The sequence below is a fragment of the Zea mays genome, chromosome 2, assembly GCF_902167145.1.
Source record: "Zea mays cultivar B73 chromosome 2, Zm-B73-REFERENCE-NAM-5.0, whole genome shotgun sequence".
Classification (NCBI taxonomy): Eukaryota; Viridiplantae; Streptophyta; class Magnoliopsida; order Poales; family Poaceae; genus Zea; species Zea mays.
Window position 1 is genome coordinate 186,855,047 of NC_050097.1, and position 22,029 is coordinate 186,877,075.

A 22,029-nucleotide genomic window follows, 5' to 3' on the forward strand; every position below is an offset into this window, starting at 1 on the left:
AATAGAGGGTTGAATGTTCACAAGGTAAACAGTCGTAGACACAGCTTCAGCTCAGAACTGCGAAGGAATAGACGATGTCAAGAGTAATGCACGAGTAGACGATGCTTACGCTCAACAACACCGTTCTGAGCATGAGCATCAATACAAAAATATTTAGGAAGGGTGTCTTGCTCAGCGAGAAACTGATAGAGAGAGCGAGACAATCACTCACCTACATAATCGACCTAGAAACACATTGGAGAATCAAATTGGGTGTGAACCATAATAGCAAAATTCTAATAAACCGTGAGCATTTAAGCTCGTGAATCCAAGAAATATACTCATGTGAAACGAGAAAAATTATCAATGAAGGTCACAAGTAACAAAGTCTCCCTTCAAAACGAAGGAAACCAAGTCCCATACATCAGAATAAACAAGATCAAAAGGTAAAATAGTCAATTTCTCTGATTTTCTTCGGTCTCATTTTTATATAGAGACCAAAGAGGCTAAGACACTTGATAAAAGAAGGGAGAATCTTAAACTAGCATTTTCTTGCCTTTTCTTGTTTTATGTAACTATGAAAAAAGAATGACAGGGAGGCTCTTTGTTTGCTTCAGAGTGAAAGAGAGTTCTGTACAATTATAGTACGAACATTTGTGCTATTTGGTTGCTTGTGGGTGTGAAATCATGCTGTATTAAATAGCAACACAATGGCAATACTAAAATGATATCCATGGTTGATAATAGCTACTGTACATGTAAGCATTAAACCACTCGCAGACACTAAAATGACAAACATGTTCTCGTTCGTTAGTCACCAGCATAGCATGCAGGTAACTGAAATTCCCTGCTACGAGATGCTGATCACAGTGGCGGTGGCGGCTCTCGATGGCTCCAAGGCGACGCACTGCACCAGCCCACAGAGCATGCTCAACTCCTGGTCGCTCGCCGCCGCCGGCGGCTTCTTGCAATTGTCACCGCCGTAGCCCTCAGGCGCCGCGCAAGATTCGAGGTCGCAGCACTCCTCGAAGCGGTAGCAGGTAACGAGGTGGTCATTGGCCATGCCGACGGCCTGCATGAAGGCGTAGACCACCGTCGGCCCGACGCCGAGGAACCCCCGCCGCATCAGGTCCTGGCTGATGGCGTCGGCCTTGGCCGTCCGCAGCGGCACCTCCCGCGTGTGCCGGTATCTGCCGACCGTTGGCTTGTTGCTCAGGAAGCTCCAGCAGTAGCTGTCGAACGATCCGAACTCGTCGATGACCTGTCAGCAGCAGCGTATGTAGTAGTTGCAGAAATCGATCAATATTAACACTTGCAAATTATTGGTAATAATGTTTCGGCTCATCAAAATTTAGGTGCGGGGCAGATGGATAGGATAGAATGGCGTGCTGCGTGCATGATCACCTTACCTTCAGCAACTCACGTGCGTTTTCAATGATTATGCGCAGCCTGTGTTGCGACAGCAGGGAGCTAGCGGGGCTGCTTGGCGCCAAGAACTTCTTCTCGTTCAGCTTTGCCACCAACTGAGGGTCAAAGTTCATGAACACTTCCCTGTGCAGTGTAATCGCTTTTGAGTTTGTTTTAGGACATCTGAGATGTTTTGGTGAGCAGTTAAAATATCGACTACGACTATACTGTGAGTCTGTGGCTGCTTTACCTGAAGGTGTCCCTCTTGCTGAGAATCGCAGGCCATGCCATCTCAGCCAGTGCACCAGACAGAGTCAGCATTTCGAACAGTTTCCTGCGGTTTAGGACTAAAAATCGTAACTTTTTCAATCCACTGCTGATCATACGTCTCAGAAAATAATAAAAAAAAAATTAGCTGATCTGAGCAGGTTTAGAGCATACATGTCGTCATGTACTGGAGCTCCCCACTCTTGGTCATGGAAGGCAGCGTAGCAGGGATCTGTTGCAATGCAAGGTCACATCGATGAATTCCTTACAGTCAGCTGAAAGCAACTGGTCATTCTAGGAGAAGGCTCAGTAAACTATTACAGGTTTTCAGATTAGGTGGCTTTACATTGGAATATTTGGTAACAGATTAAGCATTTCATTATTCCAACAAATTAAGATCAGTATTCTTCTAATAGAATAATATATAGCATTTAAACTTGTTCTTCGGTGTTGAATCTTGAGGCCAGGAGCAGAATATATATGTTCTTGTTCATGGAAGTAATTATAGGTCCCAGCCGAACAGGGTGAACAAAGGTAGCACCGGTAGCAGCCTAGCATAGCAGGTAGGATAGGACTGACTGATGACTAGGAACAAATAAGCAAAAGCTCCACAGAACTAGTAGCACTGAAAAGATTGCGAGCATAGCGCTACATAAACTATCTACAGTGATCATGGCCTTCCAGCTGCTAACCGTACTGCACAAAAGATGTAAAGCAAAGCTATGCATAAACTAAGAGAACAGCAATGATTAGGCATATTATCCTTGTAAAGAAAAAGGTCGCGATATGGTCAGCTAATACTTTTCATTTTGAGGCGACACCTTTAGGTGAAACTGGAACAGTGTGTGGAAAATTCAGGTCCAGCTGATCATGTACTGTTTCAGATCGAAGCCGTCATACTTTTTGGGTTGTCCATTAGGCGCCTAAAATCGGTTATATTCTATCCACAGTAGCCAGTTTGGCAGCTAGGTTTAATTGCAGAAGGCACTGCTGCCACTTTATACATACTGAGCTCATACTTCAGAGTTCAAACAGATGTAAATTTAAAAGGGTTGGATGAGCTACGGTTTAATTAATTTCCGAAATATATATTACTTCCGTCAGGTAGGTATAGCGTGCAATGGAATCCCCTTTGGAAGATAAAAATCGACAAGTTGCTCGATAACCGACAGCCCACCAGATATTTCAGTGCATCTTTTTATTCTAGTAGTATTTTTTTTATGCCACTGCCACCAAACGGCTCCTGTGATGTCATGTATGATCTAAGCGTCATCTATTGTCCAAGATTGGCCTAGGCGTCTTTATCATGCAATGCATGGTAAAAAAAAACATCTTGTATATACTCAGGAGACAGTATGTATCGTCTAGTGTGGATGTAAAGCTCCCTTTCCAGCCCGTCGAAATAGAATTATAGAAATGAGCAAGCCTATGCTAATTATATTGATGGAACTATAGCCTATATGCTAATTATGTTGATGTCGCTAAATTCGACCTTTTGAATGAGAAACAAGAAACTTTAGTCTTTAGCAAACATCGCAAGTGAGAAGCACCCATCCCTGATGCAACTTCGAAATAAAGAAATTAAAATAAACGCCCGGGAAAAAAGATATCTAAGGGCTATGGCGGAGTAGAACTAGAATCTATTTGAGAAACTGACATGACTAGAGTTATCTGAGAACTCGAAGATATATCATAATCTTCCGGCCAAATATCCTAGTGTAGCTAGCAAACACAGCATAGGTATCGATCAGTCACCTAAATTGGAGGTAAGGACAAGAGTTCAGAAAGTGGATTTGCTGTATTTTTTTAGATAATGGAAATAAAATTCAGCTTTCACCTCTACCGAGGTTAGGGCCAAGGTTTTACAAAACTAGTAGCATCGCTGACTGCGCACTAAGAAGGGACAAACCTCCAAACCAAAGTAGAGGATAAACCCCAAAAAACACAAACCCAATACCAACGAAAAGTAAGATTTCATTACAACGCAATCCTATTTGTAAATCTCCAACCATAAAAAGCGAAAAAAAATGCATGACCACCGTTTCTCTAAATGTAGGCAAGCATTCCTTACTAGACCAGCCGCGTCTTCACTTCTACCTAATGGCATATACAAACTAGATACTATATTATGGTTCTTTAAGCACTAGATACACCTAAGAAACCCCTTCATACAATCCAATATATCTAAGCCTTATATTTTATTCACTAGAGCCTCTTGAGTACGACTCATTTACGTGAGTTGTATGTGTGGAACCGTATCTAGACTTAGAGAACTGTGCCAGAGACGTTCCTTTACAAGATATTGTCTCTTGTGTTTTTAATACCCTTTAAGATATGTAAGACATTTATGTGTGTTGTACATGCTCTGATCTCTCCAACCAAATTGATTGGGGGGTTGGGGGGGGGGGCTGGCACTAACTGTGTACGTATGTATATTGTTACAATTGATATCTGTTAATCTAGATGTAATAATCTAAGAATATATATGCATGATGTCTATCATGAGTTCATGACAAATTAAAGGTGAAAAGCAGTCGTCTAAAGTGTCTAGTATATATGTTGTAGGTCTTCGTATACATACGATAAGCTAGCAAATGTGTCTTGACCTTACCGAAAATAGCCATAAATAAGCTCATGAATGATTTGTTTTGACCACCTACCACTGTTAGGGGTAATCCAGGGGCACCTCGGCGGCCCCGCTGACGCCGCCGCGGTGGGTTCTCCGTTCAACAAGCCGCCTGCTACCACCGGCGGCACCGCCTGATGGTGAACAGTAGTGGCCGCTGCACCGCCGCCTGGCACGACGCCGCTACTAGCGACCTTCCTGGACGCCGACGCCGCCGCCGCCGGCCGCGCGGAGGGAGGTCCGGCAGAGCCCGCCGCCCTCCGCCGGGGAGCCCCCGCGGGCGGGCCCGCGGGGCGGCGGCCGATCCGGCCCGTGGACGCCCGGCTGCAGAATGACTCGGTGGACGCCTCCGACGCGCACGAGACGCTGAGCGAGGACGACGGGTGCACGTAGCTGCTCCCCCGCCCACCACCGGCGACTGCGGCACGGCGCAGTAGCATGGACGCCGCGGCGCCCCTGGCCGACGCCGGCGACGGCAGCAGATTCTTTCTCCTGGCCGACGCCGGCGGAGGCGGCTCCTTGTCCCTGGCTCCAGGCGGCTTCGGAGACTGAGACAGCCTCCGTGCGGCCCCGGGCACACGGGGAGCCGCCGCCGCCGACGACATGGCCCGGGGGACTGGAGCGTGCTAGCTACACTACACCTACACCTAGCCGCGCGAGAGAGTGGAGTCGTGCCCGTGCCTGTGCTCTCTCGCGCGCGTAAAGTGAGCTTGTGCCGACGCGCGCGCGCGTTGTGAGCGAAAGCGAGAGACGATCGGAAGAGCCGGAGCAGGTGATGAGCCGGTTAAGTAGATAGCGCGGTAGCGGCCGCAGCGTGTTGTAGCAGCCAGTAGCGGAGTGGCGCGCAGGGCCGCACCGCGCCGCGCGGTGGGTGGGAGGTGCAGCCGCGCAGAGGGATCGGAAAAAGGAGGGGTGATGCGGACGCGCGCGGTAGGTGCCACGTCGAAACCGTATCGTCGTCGTCGTCATGGGGAACGTAACTATACAGACGACGGACCTTTGATGCAGTAGTTAATCATGGCGATTAGCTAGTAGAGATCATATATATGCACGAAAGTGACGAGACCACGTACGCCCCATGCCATGCATGGTCGGAGCACGTCGATCTGTACCAGACGGTGGAAGCAGGGATATATAGATTTTCTGATGGATAAAATGAGATATGCATGCCCTATTGGCTTGTTTCCTTCCTGAATCCTGACCTGGCCGGTCGCTACTGCAGATCCATGGAGCTGGTGAACCCAAACAGTTTAATAATCTTATTACTTCTATTTTTAAAATAATAAATTGAATTATTTTTAATGAGTTGATATATATCTCTACTACTAATTATAAGTCTATTGTAGGCGTCCACACCCCCGGTGCACGTTCTGCCTCCAGCTCATCCCTCCTGCATCCCGCTCGCCCGCCGCATCCCTCCCGCATCCCACAGTCGCACCTTCAACGGCGGAATCCAGGCGCACCCCCGGTGCACGTTCTGCCTCCAGCTCATCCTGTTGGGGCAAAGGCAAAGGCGCCACTCTTCGCTCGAAGTCTTCGCTGCAGCAGCTGAGCTAACAGAGACAAAACAGGCAGGGACACCCTTCGCATGTACCGCACCAGACGAAGACTGGCGACGAAGGGCGTCCCACAGTGCAGCCTCGTCCAGCTCAGAGGCCCACGTGTGATCCGGCCCATCGTTACGGGCCCCGCGTGGCCGCCGTGCGTTACGGGCCTAATTTGTAAAGACATCCCTGTAATTACGGTCTGTAACCCCGCTTTATGGGAATATTCTGGGGATAATCTAGGTAGCTGAGGGCACATGCGTCCTTAGCTCAAGGCGCTGCGCGCTCAGGTACCTATAAATACCCCTGCACAGTGCCCGTGAGAGGCCGGATTAACAGAGCTTTTGCCATCTAGCGCGTGTGCCCTGTTGACACCACTGTTCACCCTTGTTGGATCCCCTCGCGACCGAGAGCAAGTTCCAACATTTGGCGTCCACCGTTCGTGCTACGAGAAAACCACCCGCGATGGCACCCAAGAGAGCTAACCCGAAGGCCGACGAGGCTGCGAAGGCAGCACTGCTCGCCGCAAGAAAGGGCAAGGCCCTCGCCCTCACCCACTCCACCCACCAAGAGGCCACTGAAGACAATGTTCCTCGCGCCTGCGAAGACGACACCCTCCGCACCTGCGACCCTGAAGGACAACCGCAGCGGCCCTCAGGCTTCGCACCACCGGAGGGCGCAGACCTCACCGAGGACGGTGAAGTCCTCGGCGTCTCAGCAGAAGAACAGCTACAGTTGCGCGCCCTGCGCCTCAAGAACCGCAATCTCCAGAGGCAGAAGGAGATACTGGAGGCCAAGCGCCAGCGTGTGTCCGCACTAGCCAAAGTGCGGCAAATGATACACGACGAAGAGCAGAAGGCCCAAGAACTCGAGCGGGAGATTGCGCTGATGCAGCGCGAAGGCCACCCCGGCCTGCAGCACGAGGCACCCCTCCAGCAGCGCGCACAACTCGAAGACACGCGCGAAGACCACTTTGGCCTGCAGCATGGGCCCCCCTGCAACACCGCGTGCAACCGGAGGACCCGCGCTTCCCCCAGCGCGACTTCACCTTCCCGCACGCCGCGCCGTTCCAAGGGGTCAACTATCTCGATGAGCGAAGTCCCCTGGCGCCACACCTGCAAGTGACGCCTTGGCCAGCTAATTTCCGGGCAGGGACCTATCCCAAGTACAACGGCAGCACCGACCCGGCTCAATACATAATGAGTTATCAGGTCGCCGTTGCATCTTCTGGAGGGGACGACGCCACAATGGCGAAGTCTTTCATCATCGCCCTCGAGGGCCCGGCACTCACCTGGTTCACCAGGTTGCCTCCGTTGTCCATTGATTCCTGGAGAAGTCTCCGGGACAAGTTCCTGCTCAACTTCCAAGGGTACCGCCCAGACACCGACGCCCTGGCCGAACTCTCGCTCTGCAAGCAGCTGGAAAAGGAGACTCTAAGGGAGTATTACCGCAAATTTTTAACACTCAAATCACAGCTGCCCTCAGTCGATGACCAGATTGCCATCCACTATGCTATCAGTGGCCTTCGCGCCGGCGTCCTGTACAGCCACTGCATCAGAGATCCGCCAAAGAACCTCCAGGAGTTATATCAGTTGTTTGAAAAGTACGCCAGATCCGAAGAGCTCCACCAGCGCAAGATTGAGTCCCAAAGGAAGCCAAAAGATGCCCCACAGTCCAGCCGCACGTGGACAAGGACTCCGCAGCCAGACTCCGGTCGAGACGGCCGCAACCAGCAGCAAGTGCACAACATCGTCAACCAGCATCCCGCTGCTGACCCCCCTCGCCGCCAGGAATATCCCCCCAGGGCCGCGGAAATGGCACTCGTGGTAGGGGCCGAGGGTGTCACACCCGGTTTTGAAGGTAAACCGAATGTGAACCATGTACGTGCCAGGATCAGAAATTCACGTACACAGCGATTACATAAATGACTCATCATAGCACAATGCTTCGAATACAATAAAGAGTAAGTAATAATATAAAAGACTAGAGTCATTTACATAATATAATCAAAGTACACAGAATAGAAACGTAGCCAACGTAAATAAACCCACCACAGGCAGCTGACTAGGGGAGGTCGCTAGCCTAATCCTCAAACTCGTCGATGTCTTGGAACTCCTGGAAGTCTCCTTCCACGGCTTCGTCTTCTCCTGAGCAGTGGTTGCAATGTGGACAACCTGGTGTTTTGTGGTAAAGCAAGGGTGAGTACACATCAACGTACTCAGCAAATGTCCTGTTTGGCTGAAGTGGACTATCTTTATGTGGGGTTAAGCTCAAGCAGTTGCTTTTAGTTGGTCAGGTATTTATTATTAGTGGTTGCCAAGTTTTAGTAATAACCAACCTGTGAACCATTTCCTCATCGAGGAACATCATCATCATAGTCGAACCAAAACCATAACATAATCCTTGCATCTCGAACCATCTGTATCTCTAATCAAAGAGGATCCCAAGGCTGCTCTTAACCGTGAGCATGGCTGATATACCAGTTTCACTACCCTCTGCAGAGGTCGCACACTTTACCCATGAGCCGTGATTCCCTCTCTAGCCCGGGCTTGCAAGACCCTTATTCACTCCCAAGGTGAATGGCCAGGGATTCACTACGAAGCCTTTACAAAGATTCCCTAGAGGTCATAGCTGCCCGTTAGGTTTCTCCAGTTTGATAAACACAGTACCTCTCCCCGCAGGAGGGTGACTAAAAAAGCAAAACGAAAGAACCTCGGCACTCAGCCTCGGCAGAGCAAGCACTGTGCCTGGACCCCATTGACGGCACGACGGCGAAGCAACTACACTTCTAGTTCCTCTAATTAATTAGCTAAGGGCACACCATTCCACCCTCATGGTTGCACTGTTATCCCGGGTGGTCTCTCAACGAACAGGTCCTTACGGAGAGGTACTCGAGAAACAGCCCGAGTCCCCTAAATGCCACAAGTATATCATCATATCCAGAATAAAATCATAGTATCATCATTGTATCTCATCATGTTCATTGATTAAAGTAAAGCGCTAGCATGTAGCTAACCATAGTAACCCAAAAGGTAAATCAAGGACAAGGTAAATAGAAAGCTAGTAAATCCTTAGGTTGTTCATAGTATGCGGGACAGTGTATTATAAAGTAAATGGGACATAATGGGTCAGAGGACACTTGCCTTCACCAAACTGCTGATCAGGGACTTCCTCTGCAACCTCCTCGGGAAACACAGACTACTCGTTGTCTACGTAAAATAATCATTCACACTATGCACTTGGGAAGATAACAAACAAAAAGCAACATACCAAACATATGCAACAGAGAGATCACAAGTTCATAGTAGAAAAGGGGATAGGCACTCTGGTGTTCCCTAGGTCTAGGGTAGAGGACTATACAAAGTGATTCATTATCCACTAATCAGGTTTAAGTCAGTGGTGGGGTTAAATCCTTGCATGGTTTTAAGTTCCTAAACTTAGGTGTTTAAGTCCATAAACTTAGGTGCTCCAACTTTTACTAAAGTCTACCAACTTCTAATTATCTCAAATAGGGTTCCAATAACCTTAATCCTATCCTAATGATTAACTATTAATTGGTACATGGAAACAGCAGGGAAACATTGTTTAAATAGATAGACAAAAATACCATGAGCATTTTGCAATTTGAGGCACCTAATTTGGAGTTCATATGACAAAGTTATGAATTTTACAAGTTTAGGGGTTAAAAATATACCCTAAATACTTATTTTGAATTAAATAAAAGGTCTGAGGACCTAACTGTAAGAAACTAGGGACGGCGGGTTTAAATTTCAGAAAACCGGGGGTCTCTTTAAGAAAACGCGCGGCGAAGGGGTATCGGGCTCCTACGGCCGTCGGATCTCAGATCAACGCGCAGGATTAGACCCGCGGGCGGGCGCGCGAGCGCGCGGCGGTGAAAGGGAAATGTGCCCTTGGGCCATTTCTAAGTATTTTGGTGATTGAGTGCCAACTCAAGTGCTCAAATGTGAATTTATGCAACGGATGAATAAAGTGCAAATCAAGAGCAAAGGTACGTTTCTAAGTCTTAGTACATTGGTTTTGTGTACTAATATACTTGTCTAAGTATTGGAAACAGGAAGAAAAAGAAAAGGAAAGAGGTGGCTGTATACAGCCAAGGGGCTGTATACAGCCAAGGGGCTGTTTCGGTCTGGGGCACCGGACTGTCCGGTGGTGCACCGGACAGTGTCCGGTGCGTCAGGCTGCCTTGGCCGAAGAGGCCGCTCTCGGGAATTTGCTGACGGCGTACGGCTAAAATTCACCGGACTGTCCGGTGTGCACCGGACTGTCCGGTGAGTCAACGGTCGGCCGAGCCAACGGTCGGCCGCAGAATCTGCGCGCGACACGTGGACTGGCCAACGGTCGGAAGGAGGCACCGGACTGTTCGGTGTGCACCGGACTGTCCGGTGCGCCAGATCTGCAACGGTCGGCAACGGTCGGCTGCGCTGTTTATGGAAATAAATCGGGCACCGGACAGTGTCCGGTGTGCACCGGACTGTCCGGTGCGCCCGACGACAGAAGGCAAAGATGGCCTTCCAGATTTGTTCTCAACGGCTCCTAGCTGCCTTGGGGCTATAAAAGGGACCCCTAGGCGCATGGAGGGAAACACCAAGCAACCTTAGAGCATTCTTGATCATCCACACTCAGTCTTTGCGCATCCGTTTGTCATTCTCAGTGATTCGAGCTCCGTTCTAGTGAGAACTTTGAGATAGTCTTTTGAGCTCGATTCTTGGTCGTGTGTGTGCGCATTTTGCTGTGGATTTGTGTGTGTTGCTTCCCTCCCTTACTCCGTATTTCTTTGTGAATCTCAAGTGTAAGAGCGAGAGACTCCAAGTTGTGGAGATTCCTCGCAAACGGGATATTGAAAGGAAAAAGCATAACATTGTGGTATTCAAGTTGATCATTGGATCACTTGAGAGGAGTTGAGTGCAACTCTCGTCCATTGGGACGCCACAACGTGGAGTAGGCAAGTTTTGTACTTGGCCGAACCACGGGATAAACCACTGTGTCTTCTCTGTGTTGATCTTTTGTGGTATTGTGTTTTGTTGAGACTCATCTCTAGCCACTTGGCGATTATTGTGCTAACACTTAACAAGTTTTTGTGGCTATAAGTTTAAGTTTCACAGGATCACCTATTCACCCCCCCCCTCTAGGTGCTCTCAGGCGGCCTGAGTGGCTGACAGGCAAGGCCGGGCGGGCAGCGCGAGCGCGGTGGCTGACAGGCGGGGCCAGCGGGCAGCGCGGGCGCGGGGTGTGAGGGAAGCGGCCCTGGGCCGTTGGATCTCCGGTAGGCGGCCAGGATTGGGCCCGGGCTAATTGAATCAGGGCCACCCGATCTGGGATGAACGGCGGGGGTCGGGTGGCCGGCCTTGGCCTTTCCTACGGCTAGCTGGGGCGGCGGCGCTCATCCCCGCGGCGGAGGACTCGCCGGAGACGAGGGGCGCGGGCGCTCGGCGGGTCCCTGGGGCGACCTGAGCGGTCGGGGAGGTTGGGGAAGGCGCGGGGAGTCTTCTGGTGGGGGCTAGGTCGGGACAGGGGCACCGGAGGGGGGCGGTTCACGGCGAAGCGGCTCGGCGGCGGCGTTAATCAACTCCGACGAGGAATTAAGCGCAGCAGAGAGCAATACAAAGGTCGATAGGGGGCGGGAGAGGTTCCTTACCTCAAGGCGTGCTCCGGGGACTCCTCGGTGGCGGCAATAGCGCGACGGCGGCCCAGGGCGACGGTGGCGGACCTTCGCGGTTGCACGGAGGACGGCGAGTGAGCGCGGGCAGAGGGAAATAGGGAGGGGGAGGGGGAATTGGGGCGTGTCCCGGGTTGCGGACGTCGGGGCGGAGCTCACCATGGCAGAGAGCACGGCGGAGCTCCGACGGCGACGGGGAAACGGCTCGGGCGGCGATGGTTAGTGGCGGCGGCGCTCTGGCGTGTGCGCAGCGAGGGGGAGGTGAGAGAGAGGGGTCTGCTGGTGCACAAATGAGAGAGAGGGAGAGGGCGAGTGGGGTTCTGGCTCAGGTGGCCGGAGCGGGGCGGTTGCGAGCTCCACGCACGACGTGGGCGCGGAGTCCGCGGCAGCGCGCAGCTCGGGCGGCAGTTACGCGGAGAAGACGGGGCTGACAGGCCGGGCCCGCGAGCAGAGAGAGGGGAAAACGGGTGCGGGCGCGCGGAAGGCGGCCGCGCTGACGGGCGGGCCCGCCAGGGCAGAGAGAGCGGGGGGGAAAGAGCGCGCGCGCGGGGGATGGGCCTAGCTGGGCCGAAAGGCTGAGGGGGGCGGGGGAGTGGGCTTCTTTCCTTTTTTTTCTTTTATTCTTGAATTGTTTTCCCTTTTTCTTTTATTTATTCTATTTGATTCAAATCCAAATAAGCCACAAACTCAAATTAGACTTTCCAAGAATTATGCACCAAACAAAAGTGAAATCTAGGGTTCAACATGATGCAACAATTCATACTCCCTTGGAGTTTTAGTTAATAGACTATAATTACAATTAAAATAAGCACTTTTCTCCTATAGAAATGAGAAAGAAAAGATTGGGGAAGGATGAGAAAAGGGAAGTAACACCTGAATTTTGGGTATAGAGCAAAGAAAATTTTCTACTTCAAAATTCAGGGTGTTACAGAGGGCGTGCGTAGCCGCCGCGCCGATTCTACTGCCTCTTCCATGGCGAAGACTGTGCCCACCAAACCAAAGACTGCCTCGAAACGAAGGCTACCAGAGACAGAATGGCACGGGCGCAGCCAGCCGACAACCCCAAAATTGTCGCGCACAATTACCAGCAACCTCCTCCACCATATATCCACGCTCCCGCCCCGCATCCATCGCACCACGCTTACCAACACCATCAGGAAGTACAAATCGTACCTCCTCCACCCCCACCACCACACCAGCAACATCAAAACATCCCCCATGCCCCAAAGCAGGAAGACTTCGCCGATCAACCATATCGCGGGGTCATCCACATGATAACTGGGGGGTCCAGCACTAACTTCGACACCAAGCGGCAGAAGCGGGACCATTACCGCAGCATCAACCATGTCGCCGTCACGGGTCCAGTCGTGCAGACAAAGTGGTCCCACATACCGCTAACCTTCGACGCACGGGACGTCGACCTGCGCAGTGCCCCCCACTGCGACGCCATGGTTATCAATTGCAGCGTGGCAGGCTGGGACCTGCACAAAGTCCTAGTTGACAACGGCAGTCAGGCAGACATCATCTTCCTCCACGCCTTCGATCGCATGGGCATAAGCCATAGCCTGCTTAAGCCTTCGGACAACCCGCAGTATGGCTTCGGTGGCAAGGGCACCTTCCTCGTCGGCAAAATAGAGCTGCCTCTCTCCTTCGGTGTAGCACCCAATGCCCGAAGCGAGCAAATAACCTTCGACATTGTGGACATGGTATATCCTTACAATGCCATCATGGGCTGGGGCTCCATTAATAAGTTCGAAGCAGCCATTCACGGACTGTACCTATGTATGAAGATTCCAGGTCCGTTAGGCGTCATCACAGTCTTCGGCAATCAACAGACTGCACGCAACATAGAGCGGGACTTCGTGCCCGGTCAAAGAAACGTGCACTGCCTCACGGCCCAACGCGAGGTCCCCGCGCCTGCCAGCCCAACCAATAAGCAGCACGACAAGGCCCAGCTGCAGAGCAACGACGGGACCAAGATTGTCCCCCTCGACCAGGCCACGCCCAAGCAGACAGTCATTATCAGCGAAGACCTTACTTCGCATGAAGAAGAGAAGCTCCTCTGCTGCCTGACCAAGAACAAAGATGTCTTCGCCTGGTCGGCCCTCGATCTGGTCGGGGTTAGCCGTTCAATAATTGAGCACAGTTTGGGAATCGACCCTTCGGTACGGCCGAAAAAGCAGCGGCTTCGCAAGATGTCCGACGAGAAGACGGAGGCCGCCAAGGCAGAAGTGCACCGCCTCCTGGAAGCCAAATTCATCGAGCCAGTGGCTTACCCCACATGGCTCTCCAATGTCGTGATGGTACAGAAAAAGAGCGGGAAGTGGCGAATGTGCATCGACTTCACCAGTCTCAATAAAGCCTGCCCCAAGGACAATTTCCCGCTGCCGCGGATCGACAAAATAGTCGATAGCGCGGCCGGATGCGAGGTCATGTCCCTCCTCGATTGCTTCTCCGGTTACCACCAGATATACATGAAGGAAGAAGACAAGGCCAGCACCAGCTTTATAACACCCTTCGGCACATATTGCTTCATCAGAATGCCGGAGGGACTCAAGAACGCCGGGTCCACCTTCTCCCGGCTTACCAAAACTGTGCCCGAGGGGCAAGTTGGCAGAAACATATTCACATATGTGGACGACATCATCGTCGCCAGCAAGAGCAAGGAGGACCACCTCGCCGACCTCGCTGAAACATTCGCGAACATGCGAGACGCACAACTCCGCCTAAACCCGGAAAAGTGCGTATTTGGCGTTCGCCAAGGCAAAATATTAGGCTACCTGGTATCACACCGCGGCATAGAAGCCAACCCAACCAAGATTCAGGCCATCTTAGACATGACGCCTCCGCAGTCCGTCAGGGACGTCCAGCGCCTGACAGGCAGATTGGCCGCTCTCAACAGATTCATTTCCAGGTCCGCCGAGCGAAGTCTCCCCTTCCTCAAGACACTCCGTGGTGCAAAGGACTTCGCCTGGGGACCAGAGCAGGCGGCGGCCTTCGCCTCATTAAAACAGTACCTGACAGAGTTGGCCGTCCTTACCAGCCCCGACCCCTCGCTCCCCCTGCTGCTCTACGTCGCGGCTTCGCCACATGCGGTCAGCGCGGCACTAGTGCAGGAGCAGACTGTCGAGGGCGTGGTCCGGCAGTGCCCCGTATACTTTGTCTCCGAAGTGCTGACGCCGTCCAAGTGCAACATGATAGAGCTGGAGAAGATTGCCTACGCAGTCGTCATGTCGTCACGAAAACTGCGCCATTACTTCGAAGCATTCAAGGTCCGAGTCACCTCAAATAGGGGACTCGGCGAATTATTCAGAAACCCGGAGGCGTCGGTGAGGATTGCCAAGTGGGCGGCCGAACTCTCCAGCTACCACATCTGCTTCGAGCCCAGGACAACTATCAAATCTCAAGTCCTGGCAGACTTCGTCGTCGACTGGACTGGGCCAACAACACAGCCAGACCCATCCGCAGAGAAGGTTTGGACGATCCATTGCGACGGCGCATGGTGCCATGCGGGGGCAGGCGTCGCTGCAGTCATCACCTCACCAGTCGGGGTCAAGCACAGATATGCAGCACGACTCAGCTTCAATCTGGAATCCGACAGATGCACAAACAATATAGCAGAATACGAAGCAGTCATCCTCGGCCTCCGCAAGCTGAGGGCCCTCGGAGTCACCACCTGCATCATCAAAACAGACTTCAAGGTAGTTGTCGGCCAAGTCGAGAAAGACTATGCGGCAAAGGACCCCGCGCTCATGCAGTACCTCGCGGCCATCCGAAGTATCGAGAGGCAATTCAAGGGGTTCACCTTGCAGCATGTGGATCGGGCCAAGAATGAAGAGGCCGACGCATTGGCCAAGGCTGCCGCCAGGGGCGAAACTCTGCCCTCCGACGTGTTCTTTCATGTCATCGGCACGCCAGCCGTCCGGAGCCCCGAAGGGCTCCAAATAACCAACGACAGCGAGGGCCACCGCATAGTCAACCTTATCATGACCGAGGACTGGCGGGCACCAATAACCATGTTCCTACAGGGGTATTATCATCCAGCCGACATCAGTGAGGCCAAGCGCCTCAAACATCGAAGCCGAGACTTCGCACTGATTGAAGGCCAACTCTACAAAAAAGGGGTCAGTCAGCCAATGCTTAAGTGCGTCACCGAAGCCGAAGGCATGCAGATCCTACGTGAGGTCCACAGTGGCACGTGCGGCTCACACGCAGGGCCAAGGGCCCTAGCTGCTAAGGTGATCCGTCAGGGTTTTTACTGGCCCGCAATGATCTGCGCCGCAAATCGGGTCACACGGTCCTGCGAAGCCTGCCAGAAGTTTTCTCCTCGGTCAGGCAGCCCCTCGCAGTATACAAAGCTGATCGCCCATACATGGCCTCTCCAGCGCTGGGGCCTGGACATCGTCGGGCCCGTGCCCACCGCTCAGGGGAACCTTAAGTTCGCCTTCGTCGCTGTCGAGTACTTCACCAAATGGATTGAGGCGCGGGCTGTCTCTACAATAACATCAAAGACTGCCCAAAAATTCTTCTGGCAGAACATTGTTTGCCGCTTCAGAGTACCGTCCGAACTAACAGTTGACAACGGCAAGCAGTTTGACAACCAAGACTTCAAAGATTTTTGCTTCTCCATTGGCACCAAGCTTGCCTTCGCTTCAGTCTATCATCCGCAGTCCAACGGGGTCGTGGAACGCGCCAACGGGAAAATCTTCACAGCTGTCAAGAAAATGCTCCTTTATGAAAAGAAGGGCAGATGGTCCGATTTGCTACCTGAGGCAGTCTGGGCACTAAACACGACTGAGTGCAGGGCGACCGGGTTTACTCCCTTCCGCCTTCTATACGGATCGGAGGCCATGACCCCGCAAGAAATAAAGCATGGGTCCCCGCGAACAGTTCCGTCAGCCGTCCCCGACGTGGACGAGCCAACTTCAAAGGATCTCATTGACGGAGACCGAGTCTTCGCCCTACAGGCCCTAAACAAATACCAAGCCCAGACCAAAGCGTGGCGCGACCACTCAGTCATCCCGAGGGAGTTCAGCGAGGGGGACCTCGTACTCGTCCGGACAGCTCGGACGGAGTCCAAGGGCAAGCTGGAGCCTAGGTGGGAGGGCCCCTTTATAGTCAAGACAAAAGCTTCCCCCAGTGCTTACAGGCTCACAACGCCAAACGGCGAGGACCTGGAGCACTCCTGGAACATCGACAACCTCCGTAAATTTTTTGTTTGAACTCCTCAGGGCTGATTTCGCCCTTGTAATTCGCAAAAACAATCTTGTATCGGCCCGTACTCTTTTCCTCCCGGGGGGTGAGGTTTTTAACGAGGCGGAGCCATGTAATATATGTGTGAAAAATCCCCCGCAAAAACATGCGTCGAAAAAAGACCGCGACGACGGTCTTCGGCATTCGACCAACACGAGGTCACCGCGAGGCTAAGCGCTAGCAACCCTCGCGTGCGACAAATCCGCGCAGAAGTCGCCTAAGGGTGCAGCCGGACTAGCACAACAAGTGCGAAAAAACCAAAGTCTATCGCGAAGACTATCCGCGCAGAAGTCGCCTAAGGGTGCAGCCGGACTAGCACAACAAGTGCGAAAAAACCAAAGTCTATCGCAAAGACTATCCGCGCAGAAGTCGCCTAAGGGTGCAGCCGGACTAGCACAACAAGTGCGAAAAAACCAAAGTCCATCGCGAAGACTATCCGCGCAGAAGTCGCCTAAGGGTGCAGCCGGACTAGCACAACAAGTGCAAAAAAACCAAAGTCCATCGCGAAGACTATCCGCGCAGAAGTCGCCTAAGGGTGCAGCCGGACTAGCACAACAAGTGCGAAAAAACCAAAGTCTACCGCCAAGACTATCCGCTCAGAAGTCGCCTAAAGGTGCAACCGGACTAGCACAACAAGGGCAGAAACGACAACATCAAACCGTCCGCGCCAAGACCAACTATAATCACATCAGCACCACAGAACAAACTAGACAAAGTACACAATGCCTTCGCACACATATACAAGCGAGGGCACACAACTTCATCATACAAGCCTCTACATATACAAGCGAGGGCACCACACTCTACATCGGCTCAACCTTAGGAATAATTCCCATCTCCCTATAATTAAATAACATTATCCTAAGCTCCTCACCCGCAAAAAGACTTCGCAGTTCCCCTTCACCTGTATTCACGGCGGCCGGCAAAGACAACAGTTCCTGCCGGCCAGCCCCACTCACACGAAGCTGAGCCCCCTCCGCCCCACTAACTCTACGTTTCGCAATCGCCCTTCGTCGTCGTCGCCCGGTGCTAGGACCTGGCGCATCTCCTGCGTCCGCGACGCGCGGCGAAGCCTCCGCCGCAGCCACATCCAAGGCCGCAAAATAGTCCAAGTCCTCCTCCGACGACTCCTCAGTCCACTCAACCGAGCTCCCAGAGTCAGCACAACCAAAACACTCAGATGCAGATCCACCACATTCATTACCATCTTCCGCGGTCGAAGCCGCCAAAAATTTAGTAGTAGCGGTTGTGTGCGCAGGCCCAAAATCTTGAACCTGCGCAGCAACCAAAATTCAGCAACATATACAAATTTCCCTAACCCTCTACACCCACTACGCCACCTGCGACGGCCCTGACGTTGCGGGAGCCTCCGCCGTTGGCTCCGCCGTTGTTTCCGCTGCTGTTTCCGCCGCCACCGCTGCGGGATCTTCAGCACTCGGCGCAGCGGCTGCGAGGGCATCAGGCGCGCCTTCGGCGACCTCCAGGGGCAGGTCTTCGCCGGCCACAGCGGATGCGGGGGCGCCCGGCGCGTCTTCCGCGGTCCCCGGGGTCGGCTCCGGGTCAGACAGCATGCTGTTCAACGCCCCGAAGTCGTCCACCCTCTCGCCACGCGCCGCCTAAGACAAAACACACAAAATTCAGCAAACACACACACAGCCTACATCCAACAAACACCAAACAAACGAAAACGCTACCTGCGCCCTCGCTGTCTCGGCCCGCTCCCTGACCACCTCGCGACCATGCAGACCCCACATCCGGTCGTAGAGGGCTCTGGCGGATTCCTTCACTACGGGGTCCTCTACCTTAAAGATATCTCGCTCAAAATCTTCATCGGCTTGGTCGAAGACCTCGAAGTGCCTGCACCCTTCGCGGGAGAGCGCGTTCATCGCCCCCTCGCAGGTGACCAGGGAGGCATACGCCATAAATCCCTCCACGACAGTGGGGAGTGCTTGCAACTCCTCCTGTACCCACTCCAGGCAGCGAAGTCCGGGCTCCCGGTCCGGCACCTCGAAATCACCGGTCCCCGCGCCCAGCCCACGGTATGTATCCACAAGCAGCTGGCGCGTCCGCTCCGCCTCCGCGCGCGACATAGCCTCGGCCCTCTCCACGCGGCTCTCCAGGGCGGTGAGCCGCTCCTGCAGCTGCTCGGCGCGCTCCCTGGCAAGATTGCCCTCCGCCCGTGCCAGGTTAGCCTCCGCCTGCGCAGCCTCCAACTGGCGCCGGAGGTCAGCCTTCTCTCCCTCCAGCGTGGCCACCTTGTCCGCCAGCTTGCGGCACTTGCTGTCGGCGACCGACTTCTCACGGACGGCGTCAGCATGTTGTGTCCGAAGTCTCTCGACTTCGGCAGCCACAGCTGCCGTGAGGGCCCCCGACGCAGTGCGGCTGGCGAAGTCAGCCACCTGCAGAGCAATCGTAAGATCGCGGCCCCAGCAAGCCGATAAAAAAAGGGGGGACGAAGTCCAGCTCAGCGGGCCTGACTCAGCGCCTCTGTCACCTCCTTCAGCCGGCGGGTCGCAGCGCCCGCCTCATCCATGACAACAGCGAGGGCTGACACCTCGCCCCAGCGCTAAGAGCCCCGCCCTTCGCCTTCGGCACTGCGGCAGCCGTCGTGGTCGCCGCGGCAGGCGCAACCATAGCAAGTTGGCCCTCGCCCGACCCTGCGACGTACCAACGAATAAATTAAATTTAAAAAAAGAATAAAAAAATATAATAAATAAATAGAGCCAACGACTTACCACCAAGATAGTCCTCCACACTAATATCGGTGGCGAAGTCGGCGACACGTTTGCCCGACAACGGCAACGCTCGGGCCGCCTTCGCGACCTCCGCCACTCCGCCGGACGGCGGCACCGCCTTCGCCGATTTCAGGCCTCCGGCGCCTGCCGTTGCCTCCGGCGCCTTGCTAGCTGCAGGGACGCCCGACTTCGCCGCCAGCGGCGGCCGGCCTCCGCCGGAGGCCGCAGCCTTCGCAGACCCCCGCTGCCTCTTCGGCCTGGCTTCAACAAGCCTGACAGCCGCCTGGCGCTTCTATGCAGCCCATTGGCGATCCTTGTCCATCACTGCTGACACAACAGCAGCAATATTCCGCCCGTAAGGAAAAACCCTCCATTCACGAACCATGCGAGATGTAAAAAAGTCCCTGCCAGCCGCGCGGGGGATAGGAACATTCCTAGGCCAACAACCCCCGGTAACCCTCAGCATCCGAGCCGAAGACTCCCGGAGCTCGGGCGAAGACATCCTTTCCCCCGGGGCCGCGCACGTCCTCATCAACTCTCTAGCAAAACCATCAGAAACCCCAAGTCCTCCCATAGCAGTACCTAATTTTCTCTTTTTAGAGGATGGGGCGGCCGCCGGCGCAGGGTCGTCTCCAGTCTCCACCGCCGGTTTCTTCCCACGGCGGTCCGCATCGTCTTGACCAGGGTAGCCGTCATATGGCAATTGATTTAATTCAAAAACCCTGTTCAAACGGTCATTCGACCCGCGGATATCCCAGCTGCGCTGGCCCTCCGTCCTCGGCACGTAACGTCCAACAAGCCGCACCGCCCCATCCTCCGCCTCACGCACAAAGGCGGCCGGATCGCGGTTTTGCAGATTCAGGGCGAAGGCGGGACTCCGCACCACCCTACCGCCATGGAAAGGCATCTGGCGAGGGCACACTTCGCCCAACGCCCAGCCATGCGCCAAGGGCCACACCCCGTACGCCACGAATTCTTCAACCAAGTCGCGCCCACTGCTCAGACCGGCGGCGCACCGAAGGGCCCCTTCGTCCACATCCTCCTCCGCCACTTCAAAGGGCGGGTACACTGAGTAAAAATGAGAGCACATCTCGGACACGGGGAGTCCCTCATGGCCTTCGACGGTGCCCTCCGCAACGTAAAACCAAAATTCATTCCAGTTGCTCCACTTGTTGCGGGCGCAAGGAACCAACTTGACTACCTGCATCGTGGTTTTGCTGGTCTTCGGCGTGAATGTGTAGGACCCAAACTGAGCGACTTCGTCTCCAATCATCCTCTTCTGCCAGTGCAAACAATAATACTTCGCAAACACTTCGACTGATGGCTGTCCGCCGTACGAAGTCGTCGCCCAGACGTACTTCGACAGAGCCACTATGGCATTCGGTGTCAGCTGATGTATTTGAACGTTGAACTTGCGCAGGACTTCGCCAACAAATTGGTGCGCAGGCAAACGGAGTCCGGCGGCGAAGAACGCCTCGAAAACAATCAACTCGCCCTCCAGCTCGGGGACTTCCTCCGTCCCCGGGACTCGAGCAACTCCGCCGCCGAAGTAACCCAACCGCTGCATATCTTGCACGCGGACCGACGACATCCGCGATACGCCAAAGTCAACAGAATCGCCGGCGCGCAACTCCTCCGCCATTAAACTACTCAACGTCTCAGACGAGGCGGCGGCCGGCGGCGAGGGAACGGCCGGCGGTGTAGCGGCAGCGGAAGAAGACGAGGACGACATCGCTACGTACCGTCGGCGGCGGCGGGCGGTCTGCTTCACTCGAGCCAGATCTCCGGCGAACGAGAGCGCGGCGGGCAGACGAGCAGCAAGACGACGGAAAGGGCGGCTAGGGTTTTCGCGGAGCGCGGAAGGTGAAGTTCAAAAAGCGCTGACCCCCGCCCCCCTTTTATAGGCAGGGCGCGGCTCTTCGGGAAACCCGCAATCCAACAGGGCGCGGCGCTTCGGGAAACCCGCAATCCAACAGTACGCCGTCAATCAACGGTCATATCAAAAACCCCCGCGGAACCACTTCGAGCGAGGGCAGCGTCTCCGCCATCTAGCGACGTCTTCGGCACCAGGTGACTTTGTCGAACTGGTCCCTCGGAGGGCAAATGTTGGGGCAAAGGCAAAGGCGCCACCCTTCGCTCGAAGTCTTCGCTGTAGCAGCTGAGCTAACAGAGACAAAACAGGCAGGGACACCCTTCGCATGTACCGCACCAGACGAAGACTGGCGACGAAGGGCGTCCCACAGTGCAGCCTCGTCCAGCTCAGAGGCCCACGTGTGATCCGGCCCATCGTTACGGGCCCCGCGTGGCCGCCGTGCGTTACGGGCCTAATTTGTAAAGACATCCCTGTAATTACGATCTGTAACCCTGCTTTATGGGAATATTCTGGGGATAATCTAGGTAGCTGAGGGCACATGCGTCCTTAGCTCAAGGCGCTGCGCGCTCAGGTACCTATAAATACTCCTGCACAGTGCCCGTGAGAGGCCGGATTAACAGAGCTTTTGCCATCTAGCGCGTGTGCCCTGTTGACACCACTGTTCACCC

General features: G+C 53.9%; 1 protein-coding gene across 1 annotated transcript; it reads right to left on the bottom strand.

The window, feature by feature from the left end:
* Positions 1-559: 559 nt before the first annotated feature.
* Positions 560-5,061, bottom strand: LOC103649150 (DNA glycosylase superfamily protein). The gene is made up of 5 exons (XM_008673484.4): positions 4,314-5,061; positions 1,828-1,885; positions 1,637-1,720; positions 1,389-1,530; positions 560-1,240 (listed from the first exon to the last, which is right to left on the bottom strand). Exons 1-5 carry the CDS (start codon positions 4,882-4,884, stop codon positions 830-832), a joined length of 1,266 nt encoding a protein of 421 aa, XP_008671706.1. The 5' UTR covers positions 4,885-5,061; the 3' UTR covers positions 560-829.
* Positions 5,062-22,029: the final 16,968 nt, after the last annotated feature.